The sequence below is a fragment of the Ambystoma mexicanum genome, chromosome 10 (assembly GCF_040938575.1).
Source record: "Ambystoma mexicanum isolate Mex_15411 chromosome 10, UKY_AmexF1_1, whole genome shotgun sequence".
Taxonomy (NCBI): Eukaryota; Metazoa; Chordata; class Amphibia; order Caudata; family Ambystomatidae; genus Ambystoma; species Ambystoma mexicanum.
In genome coordinates this window covers 741,860,128-741,879,923 of record NC_090932.1, presented here as the reverse complement: position 1 = coordinate 741,879,923, position 19,796 = coordinate 741,860,128, and the positions used below count along the sequence as shown (strand labels likewise).

General features: G+C 42.6%; 1 protein-coding gene across 1 annotated transcript in view; it reads left to right on the top strand.

Annotated features, from left to right (window-relative positions):
• The window catches only part of MINDY4B (MINDY family member 4B), a 322,694-nt gene that overhangs the window by 223,537 nt on the left and 79,361 nt on the right, over window positions 1-19,796 (top strand). The window contains exon 8 of the mRNA XM_069620371.1: window positions 18,291-18,361. Within this exon, the coding sequence (XP_069476472.1) occupies window positions 18,291-18,361 (71 nt within the window). The remainder of the gene's footprint in view (window positions 1-18,290; window positions 18,362-19,796) is intronic.

The following is a 19,796-nucleotide window of genomic DNA, read 5'->3' as shown; positions in this document are numbered from 1 at the left end:
TGTATGTTCCCTTGTTCCCTCCCTTGCCTTGAAGTACTTTGAAACACAATGTGTATTGGCGCTATATAAATAAACTACCATATCATATTAGTCAGGTGAAGCTGAGCCTCTCTAAGCATAGTGAGCAAGGGGTCCACATCTGGATTACCCAGGGTAGCTTAGTGTAAAACCCCAAGTCCTTAAACATATATGCAAAAGGTCTGGGAGCCCCTCTAACGAGAATGAAAACGAGCAAATGTATAGCCTGCAAACATGTATTTGAATTGATTGCATTGTTCTATAATTCTTGAGCTACTTTGCACTTCATTAAACTTAACAGTGCCTTGACTTCTAGACTGTAATTTTGGCTCCCAGGTGGGAGAGCTGGGTGTACATCAAGGAGAATCTGGCACTCTGTGCAGCTTATAGGAAGTTTTTATTTTATAGTGCCTCTCTTCTGCCTGTGCATTAGCACCTGCTGATAATTTATTTGCTCATTCTCAAAAGCAAGTAACAATGGACAGATGTGAAATCTAATTAGCACTAGTGTGTTAATGTGCTATATTTTTATCACTCAGACAAATCCATTGTTCTCGCCGTAATGAATTGCCCTAATGGGAATGTAACGAGAACAGAAGAGTGTGTGAAGTACATGTTCTCAATTGAGAAATCAACATGCTAGGGGGGTCTTTCTTCCACACGCACTCATTACTAGAGCGGCCGCATACCAAGAATGTATTGTGTTCGTGAATATCCCAGCATTTCCTTCCATACTTTGCATGGGTTTCGCTTATTTTGGGTGCTCAGCGGAACCGCCCTGCTGTTTTAGTTGAAAAAACTAGCCACCCATCAAATTAGCAGACAGAATAGCCATGCCTTGGTCAGGTAAACTATACAAAGAATGCATTTTAGATAAAATAACGTTAGCTGACACAAGCAGCCCCCTTTGTTGTAGCACCACCATATATTTCCTAAACCAACGTAATAGCCTCGTTTATAGCATCACCAACCACATAAATACACAGAGACGCTTGGTCATGTTTGAATGGAAAATCAACAGACACTTATGTTCATGTTAATGTTAAAGGACATTTGTACCGCGCACTATCACCACCGGAGTGGTCCCCTGGCGCTCAATACTCAACTTACAAGTGAGTAGAAAGGGATGGAGACAGCTCAGTGAGTTAAGCACGTGTTGCTAGTAAAAGAGTTCATTCTGCACCCTGTCATAGTTTCCATTTCAAGAGCTGACTCAGACGCACATTCGTACAATATTGATACATGTGTATGATATTATTTCGGTCGCATTAATATCTGTTAATTGCAGTTGCTAAAAAGGACTGTACAGAAAGAGAAATGAATACTTCGTTTACCCAACACGTTTTGCTACCAATTTCTTTTCTTATTTGCAGTTTGATTTACAATGAGCTTTGGTGCTGTGCAAATCTTATTTATCACACACAAGCAACGGATGCTGCTTGTGAAAGGAAATATGAGATATCTGAGATATTGGTATGTTAAGGTAAAGCTGAGAAGGCATCATATGTTGTGTACTTGGTCAGATAGAGACTCTGAATCAAGAAAAGCTTTTCTCAAATCATGGCTTTTTACTTGACCAAATTGTGTGATTCTGGGCAAATCACTTCTCTTAATAGAATCCTAGTTTCCTTAACTTCTGAAACTGAAATCACCTAAAAGTGATTCAGTTCAGCTTTACAACCAAAAACCGCAATCATTAACCTCTAAATGTGCCCTCATCACCCCAAACCTCACCCCTCGCCTGCCCGCCTCCAAACCCTATCCATTCTGGCCCTCTTTGAAATTCTTGACCACAGAGCGATTGGTCTTGAATCTGAAAAGTGTAGGTGGGGCCATGGAAGGTCCAGTGGCATGACCCTGTGCCTGGGCGATTGTGCCCACACTTGACATGTGATGGAAACACCTGGACATGCGATGCTGTGTCTTACATATGATGATTATAGCTGGTACATCAGGCATTACCCATTATAAAAAGTCAGTTCTTGGGCTATTGAGGCTGCACTTGGCTCGTGCTAACAGCACCTGGGCTTCTGAGGCTTCACCTTGCATATGATTACTAAAGATGGCACATGAGGATGTACCAAAGGAGGGTCATTATCAATATGCTTTTTCACGTGAAGTTTCAACTGGTCTGAGATGGCAGTAACTGGCAATATAATAGGGTGACCAGATTTTTTTTTTAAAAGGGGGCAGGCCATAGAAATAGAAGTAGGACGAAAGTAAATATAAGTAAAACTTTAGTCCTACTTATGTCGCTGGCCTATTGCGGGGGCGGGCTGGATGAGTGCTCACAGGCACACTCCTCTCATTGGAGGAGCATGCTGGGAAGAGGGTGGAAATGGGGGCATGAAAAGCATTTCACGCCCCCATTTGTGCAGGAAGAGTTGCGTTGGGACCCGATTTCGGGATTTCTAAATCAGGTCCCGGCAAAAACCGGGCCCGTAGCCACCCACCCTTGGAAAGCCGGGACGGGGTTTATAAAATCAAAAAACTCCCGGGACCCCGCGACAGAGGCTGATTTTCCCGGACTGTCCCGGGAAAACCGGAACGTCTGGTCACCGTACACTATGAGGCTGTACTAGCATATGAAACAGCTGCTCCTGACCTCTGATAGTTCTGCTGGGTGTGTCGCTGGTATATCACGCTCCCATGGCATCTTACGGCGGCGGCATAGTTAATGAATGGTTGCAAATTAAAGTAGCCTTTAGCAGTATTTCTTATTATCTGAAACGTACACTTCTATTAGGTATGTATTGTTACAATGTGGGATGTCATACAACTTTCTATGGTGTCATCAGGGTCAAAGGTCATGTGAGGAAAGTTATTATGATGTTTCATCCACTACCACTGACATGTTGGTGAATTAATATCCCTGCATTGCATCTTCTTATTTTAATGTTATCACTACCAAACCGATAAAAAATATACTGCGCCACGTACTCTAATGGACCATGAAGCGCATTATATCACACTACTCTGAAGTAGACCTTAATGGACTGTGCAGCCTGGTAAAGCCAGGAAACTGGCTTATGGCAACACAGCTTGCATTCCAAGAAGCTTTTAAGGTGTCCACGTCATGTAATGTTAACAGCCATTTGTATAGCTCATATCTGCCATTTGTTTGGCCTTACAGATCTACTGGTCTGTCCAGTGGTTGCAGGACAGAGCCTGGCTGCATGCATGAACTCGTGCATGGCTGGAACGCGGACTCTGTGGATAATGTTGGGTGTTGTGGGTCTGTGTGTGGATGAGCGAAAGAGTCCAGATTTTGGCGCTATGTTCTTGTCACTGAGTCTAAATCATGGCAATAGTTGCGAAAGATTTTAAGTTCATGATAGAAAGGCACGTGTTCGGGCAAGAAGCCGTGCACGGCCCAGGGCAGATGACTTTTCTACGTGACACTAGTGGATGTCATGCAAGATGGCCAGATAGATGTGCGGTGAACGTGCTGCTGTGGAAGTGCAACAGAGATCCACTGATGGTGTACCGCTGTCTTGTGTGGCGGCACGCCACCAGTCCCCAGGGCAGGCTGCACCAGATGCCAGGATCACCCGGCTTACCAATAATACTCCGGGCTCGCAGTAGGCGAACAGCAGGGAACACCCTGCAACGTCGGCATCACCGGACGTGTTACCTTGGCTGGCGGCACCCAGCAGACAGCGGCCTCGGCTCTGGGGGCACCCAGGCTGCTGCACCAGGCCCTGGTCACCCGGCAACAAAGACCAATAAACAACATAGACACTTGTTGCCACTTCCAGGGGCTCTGCTGCACTGCCTCTCACGTGCCAGCAGAGCCCCTTTTATTAAGGACCGTCATGACGAAGTCATGACACATTTTCTTAAAGGGGCAAAGCGCCCACAATTAAATGGGCCACACACAACATCATGCAGAGTTTGCTTATGATTATGTGCAATTGGGCGTCCACGGATATTGTAAAAGGTGTGTATCGCCTGCGCAGGTGAGGATTTGATTTGGGTTGCATACTTTGATTTTTTAAGAGTGGTACAGTATTCACAAAGGATGTCTAGGACATGAACATGTCTGCCCCAAAGGTCTGTGTCAAAGACAAAAGGTAGACTGCTCACCCTTTCATCATTTGCAGCAGGGCAAACATGATCATCATCGATGTGGGTAGCAGTAGCACCTACTTTTAGATGCTAGGTCTTTTGAAAGGCCATTCATATCTGTTTTAGTGGCCTTTCCCTTTTACATATAGGGGGGCATTTTGTAGTGAGTGGAGCAGAAACGTGCTTTTCCGCTTTCATTTTCCGCTCCAGCTTATTTTCCTGCTGTCCTGAGGCGCAGGAGGGCAGCAAAGTAGAGATAAGTTCTTGCACTTTGCTTTCGGCCTCCGTCTCAGGAGAGCACTTTGTTTTACGCTTGGAGGGCATTTTCCTGCAGGTATAACACAAATGGATTCCAATGGAATAGACCTCACATTAGTACGTGCCAATGAGCAGGCTAATCCCATCGGAATCCATTATAGAATGCCGCCTGCAAAGCATATTTGGAAGCAGTGCATTATTTCTCGTAAAGCAGAGAGTTAAAGTGAAGAGTAAATGTGATTTCACCTTTTTTTCCTCTTCATAATTACACTCCGCTTTGAGAGTCTTTAAAATTGTATGCAGGGTACCAGCACCACGTAAGTGTAAATGCTGGTGGTGCAGATGTTATAAAATGACCCCAATGTGTTTTTCTCAATGGCACCTTAAGCATAATTTTATTTCAAAGTGTAAATTGCACGGAGAGAATCTGTTACATTTGCACTTACGTGCAAACAGGTGCCCTCCATACAATTTTAGTCATTTGCACTACAAATTGAAAAACAAAGGTGTAAATGCAAGAGTAATTGTCTGTATGCTTTTGGTTATGCACACTTCTCAGTGAAAATGGAGTAAAGGTTGCTGGCCATTTATGCTTGTTCTACTATAGCAATCACCCCTGCATTGGTGGTATACATGGCTGGCCTGTAACAGCCCGCCAGCATGAGTTCAGGCCTGGGCTGAGCGAAGCGAGGGAATCTGCGAAGGCTCAGGGCCGTTACCGGCCCTTTACACCCCTTGAAAAGGGGTTGATAGCTATTCGCACCCTGGAGCTTGTCTGGGGTGCAAACAGTTTATTTATTTGATTTTACAGTGGAGGCAGGATTTGCTCATACAGCGCAAGCCCAATTGCAGATAAAACAAATGGCTGCCGCCGTTGAAAGTAGAAAAGGAGTCCCTTTTCTATTTCTGTGGTGACAGTGACAGGAAGGAGCATTGAGCCAAGAGTCTTAGCAGATAAGTTGGGTGGAGGCATTTGGAGCATGATGTGGGGGTGGGGATAGGACGATTGGTCTGGGGACTGGGCTGGGAGGGGGTTGCTAGGGAGAATTCCCATTTCTGTGCTAATTCCCTTGAACTTCAGAGACCCCGAGCTCTTTTGCTGGATTTTTATCCTGGAGTGAGTAAGACCTTTTTCTCACTCTCTCGTGTATTTTTGATCTGATTTAGACTGCGTTTCTGTGGTTTTGGAGTCTGACAAACTCCACAGGCATCACCTTTTATATTGTGACACACAGCATCTTCCATGCAGTGTCACAGAGAAGTCCTTTGGATTTCTCCTAAGGTTTAAATACCTTCTCTGGGGTAAACTACTGTTCGCAAGAGTAGTAAAGTGAAATTGACTTTACTTACCTGTTTTTCCATTGTAGGTCCAGTACACCCCATCGTATGTCGATAGTACTGCAGGGTTACCTAGTAGCCCTTTTCCTACTTACTCATGTAACAACGTTTATGTTACCCTCACTACAATTAATGGCTGGTGGCATTTTTACCGCAGGCTGAAGTAGCTGCAGTAATGTACTCAGGGGTGCCCATTTTGTCAAAATGGCCCCAGTCTTCTTATTTTGCCATTTCTTGCTTGTGAGTTCTTGCTTGGGTTTTACTCTGTGCGCCAACCCAGATTTAACCCTTTTGTTCATTTTGTCTTTGGCGTGCTTCAATGCTGAAGCCTGCCTCTGGCTCCAGTGTGTCTGGCAGGCCAGGAAGCGAGGGAGGTGCCCAAGACTCCCTTTCCTTAGTCTCCTTGGTTACCTAAATGCGCCCAGTGCTGATTGGCTGGCCGGCTGTCCTTGGAGGACAGCCACCCTGCTGTGTGAGTGACAGCTAGACTGTGCATGAATGGGAGAAACCTGCATAAAAGGTGAGGTCTCTTGTACAGAAAGCAGAGTCGACCACTGGAAGAAACATCCGATGAAAGAAACTGAAAGAGAAGCTTGCTGTACCCTCCTGTACTGTTGAACTGCCCAGTGAAGACCTGCTGCAGTGCGGAAGCTCCAATTTCGTATCGACTAGAGAAGCCCAGAACGAACAACTTCTTCCTTTGGGTTGGTGGGACCAACTGACCGCAAGACAAACTTTGCTGGAACCCCTCCACCTGCTGACTGTACCTCCTTGCTGCTGCTGGAACTGAGTGTCAGGGGTCAGGAAACCCAGAAACAAGTGCATCGTCTTTAAGCCTGACCCAAGCTCCAGGTAGATCCTGAGGACCCTTCCAAAGCAAAATGACCCACGCATAAGCCATCTCAACAGAGTGCTGGATACCAGAAGCAAGGGGAGCCCATCAAGTGTCCAAGAACCGCGGTGGTGCTATTGACTGGTAGCTGAAACCACGAAGTGCAGCTGATTTGGAAAGAGCCCGTAGCCACCAACGACCTTTGAACTGCAGTGCAGGAGTCCTCCAGACGTCCTCCCTCTTGTCCCCACGACTGAGGCCCAGGAACCCGGGACCTGCAGGACTGCAACCTGAACAGAATCCAGCTAGATCCTCTTCTTCCAACCTAAGGTATTGTCTTGACTATAGGGGTACTTACCTCTTTGGTCTGTAGCTTGTTTGTTCTCCCTGGAGACTTATAGTAGCTGATTTTCTGTAGAGTTGCTTGCAGCTCTGCCTTTCACAAGCCTAACAGCTTGTGGCCCAACAGTGATTCTTTTCTACAAACTCTCTTAAAAACATTGTGCAAGACCTTTGTGCTATCTGAAGAAGTGTCTCAGCTCCCTAGACATTGTGCAAAGTGAATTTGGCTGTCCTGGCTCCCTGCAGACTCTTCTGACCCATTGACTTTGGTTTTAATTGTCCCTCAAAGGTGGTGCATATGTTTAACTTGTATTGCTGGGAAAGGTCTAACCTAGACTTCCTTGGGAAGATTGGAAAGTATTCACATGCTCTGAGAACCTGTTAACAGTTTTCCTTCCCTAACCTTTTCCATTTCTGCAACCTCAGTATTGCATTAAGTGTAAAACGTGATATATCAATGTCCACAGTGTCCTAGTAATTGAAGTCACCTCAGGGTGTAGGAAGTGTGTGTGTGACATCCCAAAAGGATATCTACTTGCTAATCTGAAAGCTGAGGAAGTGTCACGTCGGGACGCTAGGCGCAGGGTCCTCTGTTTCTACCTGCTTACAATAAGTGGCGTTCTCAGTATCTCTACCGAAGCAACATTAAGCCGCCTAAGAGACCTTTGATGATACTAGCGAGGTGCATCAGCTCGTCATTATTAAACTTAAGCCGCATTTGCCATTTCTTCCAGTGACATTTTGATCACTGCCATACAGTGCTAACACAAGCTGTTCACAAACTGCTTCAATTAACACGAACCATCGTGCTTCACGCATACAAAGTTAACTCTGCTTTACCATGTACAATAGCTTTGTGTACAAAAGTGTACAACCGCATAACCTGATATATGATTAGCACTGTCGACTCCTAATATTATGAATTGCATAATGAGTCACATGTTCTACTGCCAATCTCGCAAATGTAGTGCATAAACATTCCTGCCATACACAATATAGTCCTTCGAAGTGACCCGTATTCAGTAATGTGTTTGCTCATTGCCGAGGTATAAAGTAACTACATGCCTAATTGCTCCTATAACGAAAAGTTGCTAGAAGACGCCCTCAGCATGGCTCATGCCTATGTTACTTTGAACATTAGTCTATTATACGCTAGCGACACCATCTGATTCAATCTCTCTCACGCCTGTGCTGAACTCTTGATACGCGGATATAGTGACCACACTATCACCTCAGCTAGCCAGTGCAGTATAGACCAAGTCACCTTGTTCAACTTGGAAGTAGCCACTTATAGCTCACCTCAGCCCTCTGAGGCCTACTTACTCCCTCCCAACTCCACGCTCTCCAGTACCACACCACTACTGCAGCGTACAACGCAAGAAATCACCCCTCTATTGAGGCCTCCACCAACCATGCCAAATTGGCTAACCTTCCTCATGTTCCCCATTTGGATTATCCAGGACAGTGTACCTTGTCTCGGGAACCACTATGTAGGATACAAAAATGGACTCGCCAAACCGGCATGTCCCCGGCATCACACCATCCCCTGTCCCACACCATTCCTGCCCACTCTGTCACCCTTTCCACCTAATATCAACCACTCTCACACCACCAGCCCTAATACCAACATTCACAATACTCAAATTCTCACCATCTCACAAACATTAGAGCAATCTCAGATGCACATCAACAAGACATTGGAAACAACCATTCTCATCCTATTCTAGGCAAGACCAGATGTTATCGTCTTAGATCATGAACCTTATACTGCACCCATGGTGTCACACCTGACTCTAAATCTCTCAAGCAGACCCCACCTACGGTGTCCCGTTGCCTCCCTAAGCCCAAAATCACTACCAAACAAGATTATGCTACTCTATGTCCAGCGACCTCTACGGTGACAGACACCCACCAGCAGAAACCGACCACTAACCTTCAAGGTGCCCTAATTAATGCCCGCTCTCTAGGAGCTCATGCCATTGAAATACATGACCTTATCACAGAATTACAACTAGACGTATTAGTAGTCACAGAATATTGGCTCCACCAAGCTTCAGGTCCTCTCCATACGCTCGCAGTTACACCATACTACACCATCCTCAGAACTGATAGATCCCATTCACATGGAGGTGGAGTAGCCAATATAGCCAAGACCAATCTTCAACTGAGACCCTGGCCCATTGAAAGTGTTGCAGGGTTAATGATGAATTAATGAAAAATGGCCATCAACATTGTCGTGATCTACAGAGCTCCTAACTCCAACAGCCATCCTGAAATAGAAATCCCACTGCTACTAGACCCATTCATCAAACCCAACACTAAATGCTTCATCCTCAGAGATGTAAATCTAGGATTTAATGATAGCCTAGACACCAAGGCAGACGCCCTATACTACTCCCTCAAGGATATGAGCTTTATGCAACTAGTGAATGCCCCCACCCACAATAAGGGAAGGACATTGGACTGGATCCTCACGCTCAATACCACCCTTACCATTGACTTTATCTCTCCACTAGATTGGACGGATCATCACAACATCCAGTTTACCATCATCCCCGATGTACCCCCGCCCATCACACCTAAATTAACTAATACCGACGAAGCTAGAAATCTCTGTAAGCTTACACCTGAATATCTCAGCCGTATGCTTAGTAAAGCGCTAGACACCCTGTCAATTTCCAGTGATAACCCTTGTCTTTTAGCAGACACATATCAAAACTGTCTCACCTCCACCATCAATGCAGTAGCCCCTCTAACTACCAAAACCAAATGCACTGACAAACGCTCATGCTTTTGGTTTAATGATGACCTGGTTGCACTCAGGAGAAAGAAACACGCCCTCGAACATGCACACAGAAAACACCCCACCATAGAGTCTGAAAAAGACTTTCAGGTGGAGAACAAAAACTACAAAACCGCTATCATCACCTACAAAGCTAATGCAGCATCAGTAATGCTGCCTCTGATTCCAAAGAGATCTTCTCAATCCTGAGAGAACTGGAAAACCTCACCCCGGCAACTAACACCACCAACTCTAGCAAAGAATGGTGCACCACTATTCAAGATGCCTTAGTCGCCAAAATTAATCTCTTACAAACTAAAATCACAACTAAAAGGCAACTACTAGCCACCAAACCTCCCAGTGACAACCACATCTTGAATCCCATTGTAACTACCAGTCCCCTGTTCTCTTTCAGCCCAGTCTCCCAAGATTTAGTACTTGACACTATTTCTAAACTCAAAGCCTCAAACTGCAAAGGAGACTCCGTCCCAGCTCAAGTAGTCAAATCATGTGCCCACACACTCACACCTATTATAACCAACTTTGTGAATGCTTCCTTCAATGCCAATCTGCTCCCAGCTAGCATTAAAGAAGCCTGGGTTACACTCCTACTAAAAAAACCTCTGTGATCCTACTGTACCCACCATTTACCGGCCAATAACGACAGTCCCGTTCCTACTCAAAATCCTCGATAAAATAGCATACAATCAAGTCCAAGCCCACCTGGAACACAACCAACTCCTTGGCACTAGACAATCCGGCTTCAGGCCTAACCACAGCACAGAAACAGCCCTACTGGATCTAAAAATCCAGATGGATACTATTAGGGAATCAGGCAAACTCTGCATCCTCCTTTTGTTAGATCTATCCGCAGCGTTCGACCTTGTGGACCACAACAAACTCTGCTCGACCCTAGCTAAAGATTTTAATTTCTCCACTGACGCCACCATGTGGATTAAATCCTTCCTAGATCAACGAACCTCTAGAGTCTCTATAGGCAAAGAATCTGCAGACACTATCCCAGTCCCCATTCGAGTACCCCACGGATCGTGCCTTTCCCCCACCCTTTATCACGCTTATACAAAGCTTCTCTTTTTTTACGTTAGATGATATGGGTGTAATCTACACAAATTTTGTAGATGACACCCAGATCCTTATTCCACTCACTGGGAATTACACCCAAGATACACTGACTTTCAATACAATGTACTCCATTATACAAAATTGGATGGCACTAGATAGTCTCTGCCTCAACGATGAGAAGACAGAGATTCTCATCGTGGGGTCCCAGCTTAAAATAAGTGCACTACATCCAGACTATGCCACTATCAACTTTGACGGCACTGTGATACCTGTACTGAAGCAAGTAAAAACTCTAGGAGTTTATTTTGATGCAAACTTCTCAATGGCCAAACATATCAGCAGCCTCTCATCATCCACTGCATACACTGCCAAACTAATTGCCCTTAGCCGACAATTCCTTTCCCCCACTAACTGCATTACTCTGGCCAGAGCCCTGATTCTTTCAAGACTCAACTACTGTAATGTCTTGCTTCTAGGCACATCCATCACTAATCTAAAACAACTACAGCTGATACAAAATAAAGCTCTACGAGCCGCCCTAGAAATTAGAAAATCTGACCATATCTCCAAGACCAGAAGAGATCACCACTGGTTGACGGTCAAAGCCAGAGTTATATTCAAAACTCTATGTATCACATTCAAATGTCACCAGGAAAAAGCCCCCACCTACCTAAACAAGGCATTAACCAAAAAAGAATCCACCAGAACTCTAAGATCTAATAACCTCCTACTTCTAGCCACGCTCCGCTACAGAAATACCAGAGCAGGGGATAGTAGCTTTTAATACCTAGCGCCCAAACATTGGAACTCCCTCCCTCTCAGTATCAAAAAAGAGGATTCATTCATGGGCTTACATAAATTGCTAGGAACTTGGTTATTTAACCAATATGACTAAAACTGCCATCTTAGTACCTGTAAATACTCTGCACCTGTTGTATTATTATGCATGTTATGTAAATACCTTGTATGATTGTTTTACTGTAACGTCATTGCAACTGTCATTGATTAATATTTTAAACAAGCTGTCTGTAACCTCGCCGTGATACCCAAGGGTTTGGGCGTGTAACAAATGTAATAAATAAATTAAAAAAAAGTTGTGAAGTGTATTTTTATTGTTGCATATTGCCCTTTCTAAAGAGAGCTTATTCAAAACTGAACGTTAAATAAAGAAATAATTATTTTACTAGAAATCCTTGAGTATAAGTGTTATTTGAATACTTGTAATTGTGAATCTCAGTGTTAAATCCCTACAGCTCATATTTATCCCTCTTGAGATAAATCTGGCTGATCAGTCACTCTACCCACTTGTGTAGTACAGACCTATAGCAATGGGTGGGTTACCTATTAGCAAGAGGACAAGGCTGGTGTAGTCTCCCACAGGCTTACTACATACATTCTTGCCTAAGAGGTCCATGGTGCCCTTGCACAGTTCTCACCTGTGTTTTCAAGCCACCTAGTCGGCTGAAGGCCCTTTCCCAGGAACAAATATGGAATCTGCCTACTTTTAGGTGGTGTAAAAAACAGGCAGAATCCATAAGTATCAGCAGCATTTACACTGAATGAAAAAGGCCATGCTGATGCAAATGCTACCACATTTGTATGACCGCGGCGATGGGGGGGGGGCAGAAACAACAATTCCATTCTGTGCACCCTCTCCACCTTACAAATGAATGCAAATATCGCAAGGCATAAAAAGCATGTGTACCCATATTATGCATACATTCTACTATTGTTTTTTTACACTACACCATAGTAAATATGACACCCATATCTTTATAGTCGCACATCTATCCTCATCTGTTCTCCGACAATTTAGACACCAGCCTCTACTGTGACTTTAGAAAATAATTCTCTTTTTAGGGGCAAAGGCCAAAGCAGACAATAGCCAAGCACTGAAAAGGATGAGAAAAAGCATGATATCTGTTTTGGTCCCATGTGGAAAGGCTATACTTTTTTTTTATCTGGGCCTGCCAATACCTTGATCAGCCTTAAAAAAGAATAGGTTGGGAATGCATTTGGCTCCTCATTTAACTCAAGATCAAGAGGAGTAGCAATATTAATACGTAAAAATGCCCTGATTCAAATTCTGAAAGAATATTCAGATAAAGAAGGGAGAATGCTAGCCCTGCTAGTGGATATTCAGGAAGAAATAATGGCATTGTTTAACATTTACGCACCCACAGTATATGATGGCTCTTTCTACAGATATATTGCAAAAACACTGCAGGAAATGAATATGTCTAATATTCTTCTAGAAGGGATTTAAATTTTTACATTTTTATTTTTTATTTTACTTGATTTAACTGTGTTTTACCAGTTTTTACAAGTTTGATTGCCTTGATTCCTGTTGCTGTCTTGAATTGTTCTTTGTTTCTTTGATTCTTTGTGTCTTTGTTTCATTGTTTCATCTTTCTGTCTGCCCTCTTGACCTTCCCTTTTCTTTCTTTCTTATTTTCCTTCTTTTATCTCTTGGTCATTGTCTATGAGCCATGTGACCCATTAGTTAATTATTTTTTGTCCAGATCTAGACTCTCCAAGTAGTTGCCTACTGCGATCACTGGTTTTCTGTTTGCACCATTCATTAGGAAGGTCCAAGAGTGTTCCTCATCTAAACTACAAAAAATGCGTAAACAAATGTCCAAGATGTGTCCTTATTTTTGCAGATAAACTCGGACACGTGAGTAGCATATGTCTCAGCGTTTCAACTGTGTTAACCTGATCACAGAATCTACATTTGTTTGCCTTGATTTTCTCTCTTATAGCTACAATTTAATTCGTTTTCAACACATTGAGACGTGCCCGCATGAAGGTCGATCGTAGTCTCTTGTTTGGAAACTTAACCAGGTAGTTTATTGGATTGTTTAATTTATGGGCGTTGATCGGTAGGTGAGTTGTTAACTTATTTCTCTCTGCCCTCACCAGTCTGCTTCTTTACATTTTTTTGCAGTTTTCATTGTGTTGTTGAATAGTTCCTCCTCTTAGCTTCCACTTTCATACAAGAAAGTGGAGTTTTTTCAGGCCCATGAGGCTAGCATCTTGTTTGTGCCCTTGTTCAATTCTTCCAGGATAAACTCATAGATTCTTTGATTGGAGGTTTGGATTTTTCTGAACAAGATTAATCCTTTGAGATCAACCGAGCCTTTCAGTGATGTTCGATTTAGTTCCCTTCTGATTGACGCCACTGGAGTGGAAGCAGGGAGATACAGTACTTTTCTTCAAAATGAGCCTTCTAGTTTGTTCCAGATATCTGATGGAATCGCCGGCATCGATTCAGCACTGTAGACAATTGGTGGTACTACTTTTGATTTATAGAAGGTCTGTGCAGTTTTAAGCGAAAATCGACCATACCTTTTGTCTACTAATAACGTCTGGGTTGTCAGACTTTGGATTTTGAGTCGCAGAGACTCTTGCCTAGGTAGTTCCTGTGGACTGCTGCTGATTATGACACCCAAGTATCTAAAGGATTTCACTTTTTCCAGGCGTTCTTCCTCTGGGTGCCAAGATGTTGTTTCGGTTCTTCTTGATGTTTTCTCTAGGATCATTACTTTGGTTTTGTTTGCGTTGATCTCTAGATCATTGGATGCCAGATACTCTTGGAGATTGTCAAGTTTTCTTAGCAGCCCTAAAGCAGTTTGATCAATTAGGATAATATCGTCTGCATAGAGTAATCATAGATTCAATGACGTTCTTGACCCGTCATTGGATAAAAGCAATTGTATGGTAAGGAAAATACGGAATAACCATTTTATGTCACTACATGCTTTGATAGATTAACACAATCTGATAGATGCATGGAGATTAGAACACCCTTCATCAAGAGATTACAGTTTTTATTCCAATGCTCACAACACATATTCAAGATTGGACATGCTGCTGGTGGCGGAAAGGGTCGCCATGAACTATAGGACAGGGGTGATTGGAAATATACTTGTGTCTGATCATGCACCAGTGGAAATGCGTCTGGGTCTACATTTTGAAATTAAAAGGACAAACACATGGAAGATGAACACTTCATTACTGAATGATGAGGAATTGGGTGAGAAGATTATTTCTGAAGCAAATCATTTTATAGAGGAAAACCATACAGGGGAACTGGATGCAAGAATAGTCTGGGAGGCAGTCAAATGTACAATGAGAGGCATATTGATAAGTCCGTCGAGTGGTCAGAAAAAAGACTAGACATAGACACACTAGATCTGGACAGGCGGATCAAAAAACGAACAGAGGAAGTGGTAGGTGATCCTACGTCTGTGAAAGTTAAGGAGCTATGGATTCTAAAGGGTGAATTTAAGAAAAAAAATGTCAGAAAGTGCAGAATTAAATTTATTTAGGATAAAATGTGCATACTTTGAAAAGGGTGAGAAGTGTGATCGCTAGTTAGCTCACTGTCTAAGAAAGCAGGAGGCTGATAGAGCAATACCATCAATAGCAAGGCCGGACGAGTCAGTTACATTTATTCCATCAGAGATCAATTAAGTTTCACGAAATATTATGAACATTTATATAGCAATTAAGATTCTGTAACTGGAGACTTACAGAATTTTATGTCAGATTTAGAGCTGCCGAAGTTGTCAATGGAATTCTGGAAAATCACTGGTACCTGATGGTCTCCCAGCTGAGTTTTATAAAATGTTGCCAAATTCTGTTCTAAATCTCTTGGGGGACATGTTTATGTCTTCACTAAAGGAAGGAGCGTTGCCCCAAACAACACGACATGCTACAATTAAATTAATTTAAAAAAATATAGGGACCAGACATTGCCATCGAATTATCGCCCAATCAGCCTGCTGAATACGAACAACAAAATATTGTCAAAGATCTTGGCTGGAAGATTGGAGGTTTTGCTGCCAAAGATAATACATGAAAACCAATCCAGCTTTATAAAAGGAAGACCTGCAACTAGTAACATGTGAAGGCCCCTGCAAACGATATCACAAACGGCTGATAATTGTGATGACATAGCGATACTCTCTTTGGATGCTGAGAAAGGGTTTGATCGGGGGAATTGGATTTATTTGTATGATGTGCTGGATGGGATGGATTTGGGTGAGGGCTTTATAACTTGGGTTAAACTTCTATACTCCGGTCCAACTTCAGATATAGGAACCAATGGTTTGAGATCTGCACAGTTTCAACTGGGGCGGGGAACTAGGCAGGAGTGTCCTTTGTCCCCACTCTTATTTGTAATCGCAATTGAGCCTCTAGCGGCTGCCATTAGACAAGAAAGAAATATAAAAGGCGTGGGCTATGGAGGAGTGGGGCAGAAGTTATGGCTATATGCTGATGACTTATTACTGGTGATGAAAGATCTGGGTAATTCATTGCCTGCTTTGATGAAGATCATTTCAGATTTCAATTTATGCTCGGGTTACAAGGTCAACTGGGCAAAGTCAGAAGTATTACCCTTAACAGTGACTTGTGATAAACAATGGGTTACTTCACTTGGATTTAGATGGCGCTCCGAGAAAATCAGATATTTTGGAGTCTGGATGCCCCTAAAGTTAGAAGGAATGGTCTACGACAATATGAAGGAATTAAGCGTGGGCTTAAAACAGGATTTAGAAAGGTGGAAATTATTGAATCTTTCCTTATGGGGAAAGGTGAATGCACTAAAAATGAATTCCACACCTAAGATAATGTATGTATTACGCATGCTACCATTGAAAATTGGTACAAGATATCGGAAGGAATTTGATGTACTTCTACAGAACTTTCTCTGCGACAACAAACTGCCAAGGATGACATTTTGGAAATTGCAGTTACCTCTCGAGAAAAGTGGTTTGGGAGTGCCGAATTTTTTTGCTTACCATCTGGCAGTTATGGACCAATTTTATGTTCCGTTCTTGGAGAATGAACCGAATGAGTGGGCCAAGGCAGAAGCTTGTTTTCTAGGACTGCTGATGCCGAGGGCAATTTTGTCTACTGCATTCAGACCTGGAAGTAATGTAAATCCCACGACTCAATTTCGGAGGAATTCATGGAAGTACCTACTGAATCTATTAGGGGATAATGCATTAAAGAGCCTGGACTCCTCTATATGGTACAACCCAAAAATAAAGGAAAAAGGAAAACCTATTTTTTGGCCGGATTGGTTTCTGGGTGCGATTAAATGGGTTGGGGATCTGAAACAGGAGGGAAAATGGCTAACCGTAAATGAAGTGAAGGACAGATAGGAAATATAGAATTTCACTCCACACTTGATTACAGAAGACTAAAAAAAGCTATTGGTGAAGTAGACTCTCAGATGGGTCCGGATTTCATGGCATTATCCACTAGTAATAAGCAAGGTGGAGGTGGATTGGCGAGTAGATATTATAAACTTGTTTCTCGATTGAAGGGCAACGGATCATTGTAGGAAGATTGGAGCAGGAGATTACAGTGTGAGATTACAACAGAGCGATGGGAGACTATGTGTAAGAATGTTTGCCTGTGTTCTATCAGTTTGGGCGAGAGATCACATCAGATCAAAATTCTGAATAGAGTGTATTGGACTCCTGAACGATTACACAAGAGAGCACTGTTGGATACGAATGACTGCTGGGGTTGTGTTCATAGGAGTGGAACATTGGAAAACATGCTTTGGGAATGTGTGCGAGTGAGTGATTTCTAGAGGAAAATCTGTGAAATTTTTGGGAATGTGTTAGGTCAAGTATTAGATTATAATTTCATTCTAGGGGATGATGAGCTCCTGGAGGATATATGTATTTCACAACGTAAATGGTTATTTAGCGGGGCTTCTATTGCAAAGAAACTGATACTGAGAGGTTGGAAATCGAGGTTGTCACCAAAGGTGGGGGGTTGGACAGATGAAATGTTGAAAGTGGCAGAGATGGAAAGAGTAATTTATGGTCGAGAAAAAAAGCTATTGTTACTTGAAAAGATTTGGGGGAACTTCCTAGATATGTATTAGCCCTGTTAGTTCTGCTAACTAAGATTTAGGGTGGCTAAAGGGGGGAGGGTGGGAACTGTTAGTCATAATAATTGTGGCAGGATAGGCTTGAGGAATAACTTGTTTTTGGTTGAAGAATGTTTTTTATTGGTGTATGCTTTAGATAGAATTTAAGATATTGGGCCTCATTCCCAGTCTGGTGGTAGTCATGCCAGAAAAACCGGCAGGCTGCTGCCGTGCCGGTAATTCCATTCCGCCTCCGTGATTGCCGGAATCACAAGAGCATTACAAACCCAGTGACCCAGTGATTCTGGAGGCGAAGTTCTGTTAAGCCCCATTCGCATGGAATCCGATAGGACTCCATGGGGATGGGGACTATGGAACACTGGTTTTGTCTATGACAGAGCTGGTGTTTCCATGTCCGCCCGCAGGTGGGTGGTGTTCCTGCCGCCAGGTCAGACTTGGTGGGAGTGACACCTCACGCCTGCAGGACTCGGAATCAGCCAGTCCGGAAGCAACAGTGACGGCAGATTTACCGCCACCGTTGTTTCCGGACCGGCTGACTTGTAATGAGGCCCATTGTAATTACATAGGAATTTAATTAATAATGGATTGTTACTTGAAATATGTTTATGGAAATTTAAAAAAAGAATTAAAAAAAAACTTTTCTTTTTTAACAGTTTAAAAACGAAGGAAGCCATGGTGTCATCCTGTTTCTATACAGTTTGCTTTTCTCTAGAACTTTTCAGAGGTAAGTTGTGTGTTTTAAACACGTATTAACAATTGCCCACTCTGTGAGTCTACACCATTAAGAAATCATGTATTATTGTTTATTTTGAATGTTTTGAACACAACAGTAGAAAGTATTTCATACACTAACATAATTCCAGTGAATTTCAAGGAATTTAGAACCTTAAACAAATGAATGTCATTAATATTTACATTCATCGAACAAACTGACTTACTTCTAATGAACTTGTGAGAGGTTTCCTTTTCTTTTGTGGTGTGCCATACTAAGATTCTCACAGTTAGGCCATAAAGCTACTGTTTCTGATAAGATTTTTAGAATTTAAGATTCAATTTAATGGGCTCCATATCAGGGTCCCTATGACACGTGCTCCTACAACACATAGTCGTACGACACACTCTTATAAAACCTACTCCTATAACGTAATGTGCACACTGATGACATACACTGCTATCACTCACACTCTTACAACCCACGCTCCTGATACATGCTTCTATAACACTTGCACCTACAACACATGCACCTACAACACATGCACTCAAAACACAAGCACCAATAACATGTGCATAGATCACACCAGCGCCTACAACACATGAACCTACAACACATGCACCATGTGGACATACAACATCTGGCTAAACAACACACGCTCCTATAGCAGACGCTCCTTCAACACACACTCCTACAACCCATGCTCCTTCAACACATGTTCCTTCAACACATGCAGCAACAACGCAGGACACACAATCTTACGACATGCGCTCTTACAACACAGACACTTACTACACACACACTTACAACACATACACTTATGCAATGCACTGTTATGCAACATGCTGTTATGCCACACACACACTTCTACGACATGCTCTTACAACACACACTAATATTACAAAAAACACTCAAAATCAATAACCGTAAAAAAAATGTGAAATGATTTGAAAAAAAGTTCTTTTGCAAAAGAGTTAAGGTTGAACCAAGAAAAACTTAAAAGTTCACAAATATAAGAAGTGATTACATTAAGGCAACAAAATAACAAACTGTATTAATGAATAAAAACAAATATTATATTAAATTTAAATATCATGGTGACCTTAACTCACCCACACACTTAAAAGCATACAATTCTACTATAACATTATAACAATTTCACAAATAAAAACAAGTAATTATATAAAATGTAACATAAATCAAAAGTATGTTAATTGTCGACCTATAGAGTTATCGTGTTGGCCTCTAATTGTGTATGTTATTGTGAATCCCCTGTGTTATGTATGTGCTCATGGGCTATGCAAGAGGGGGGACACACCGAATTAGATGATCATCACTTCCCACATCTGCTGGATTGCAAGGGTTTTGTTGCGTTAAATCTGATCCCCTTCACTGTCCCTTAAATAACGTTTTTTCAGTGAATTCCAAGGGTTTTAGTACACCATAG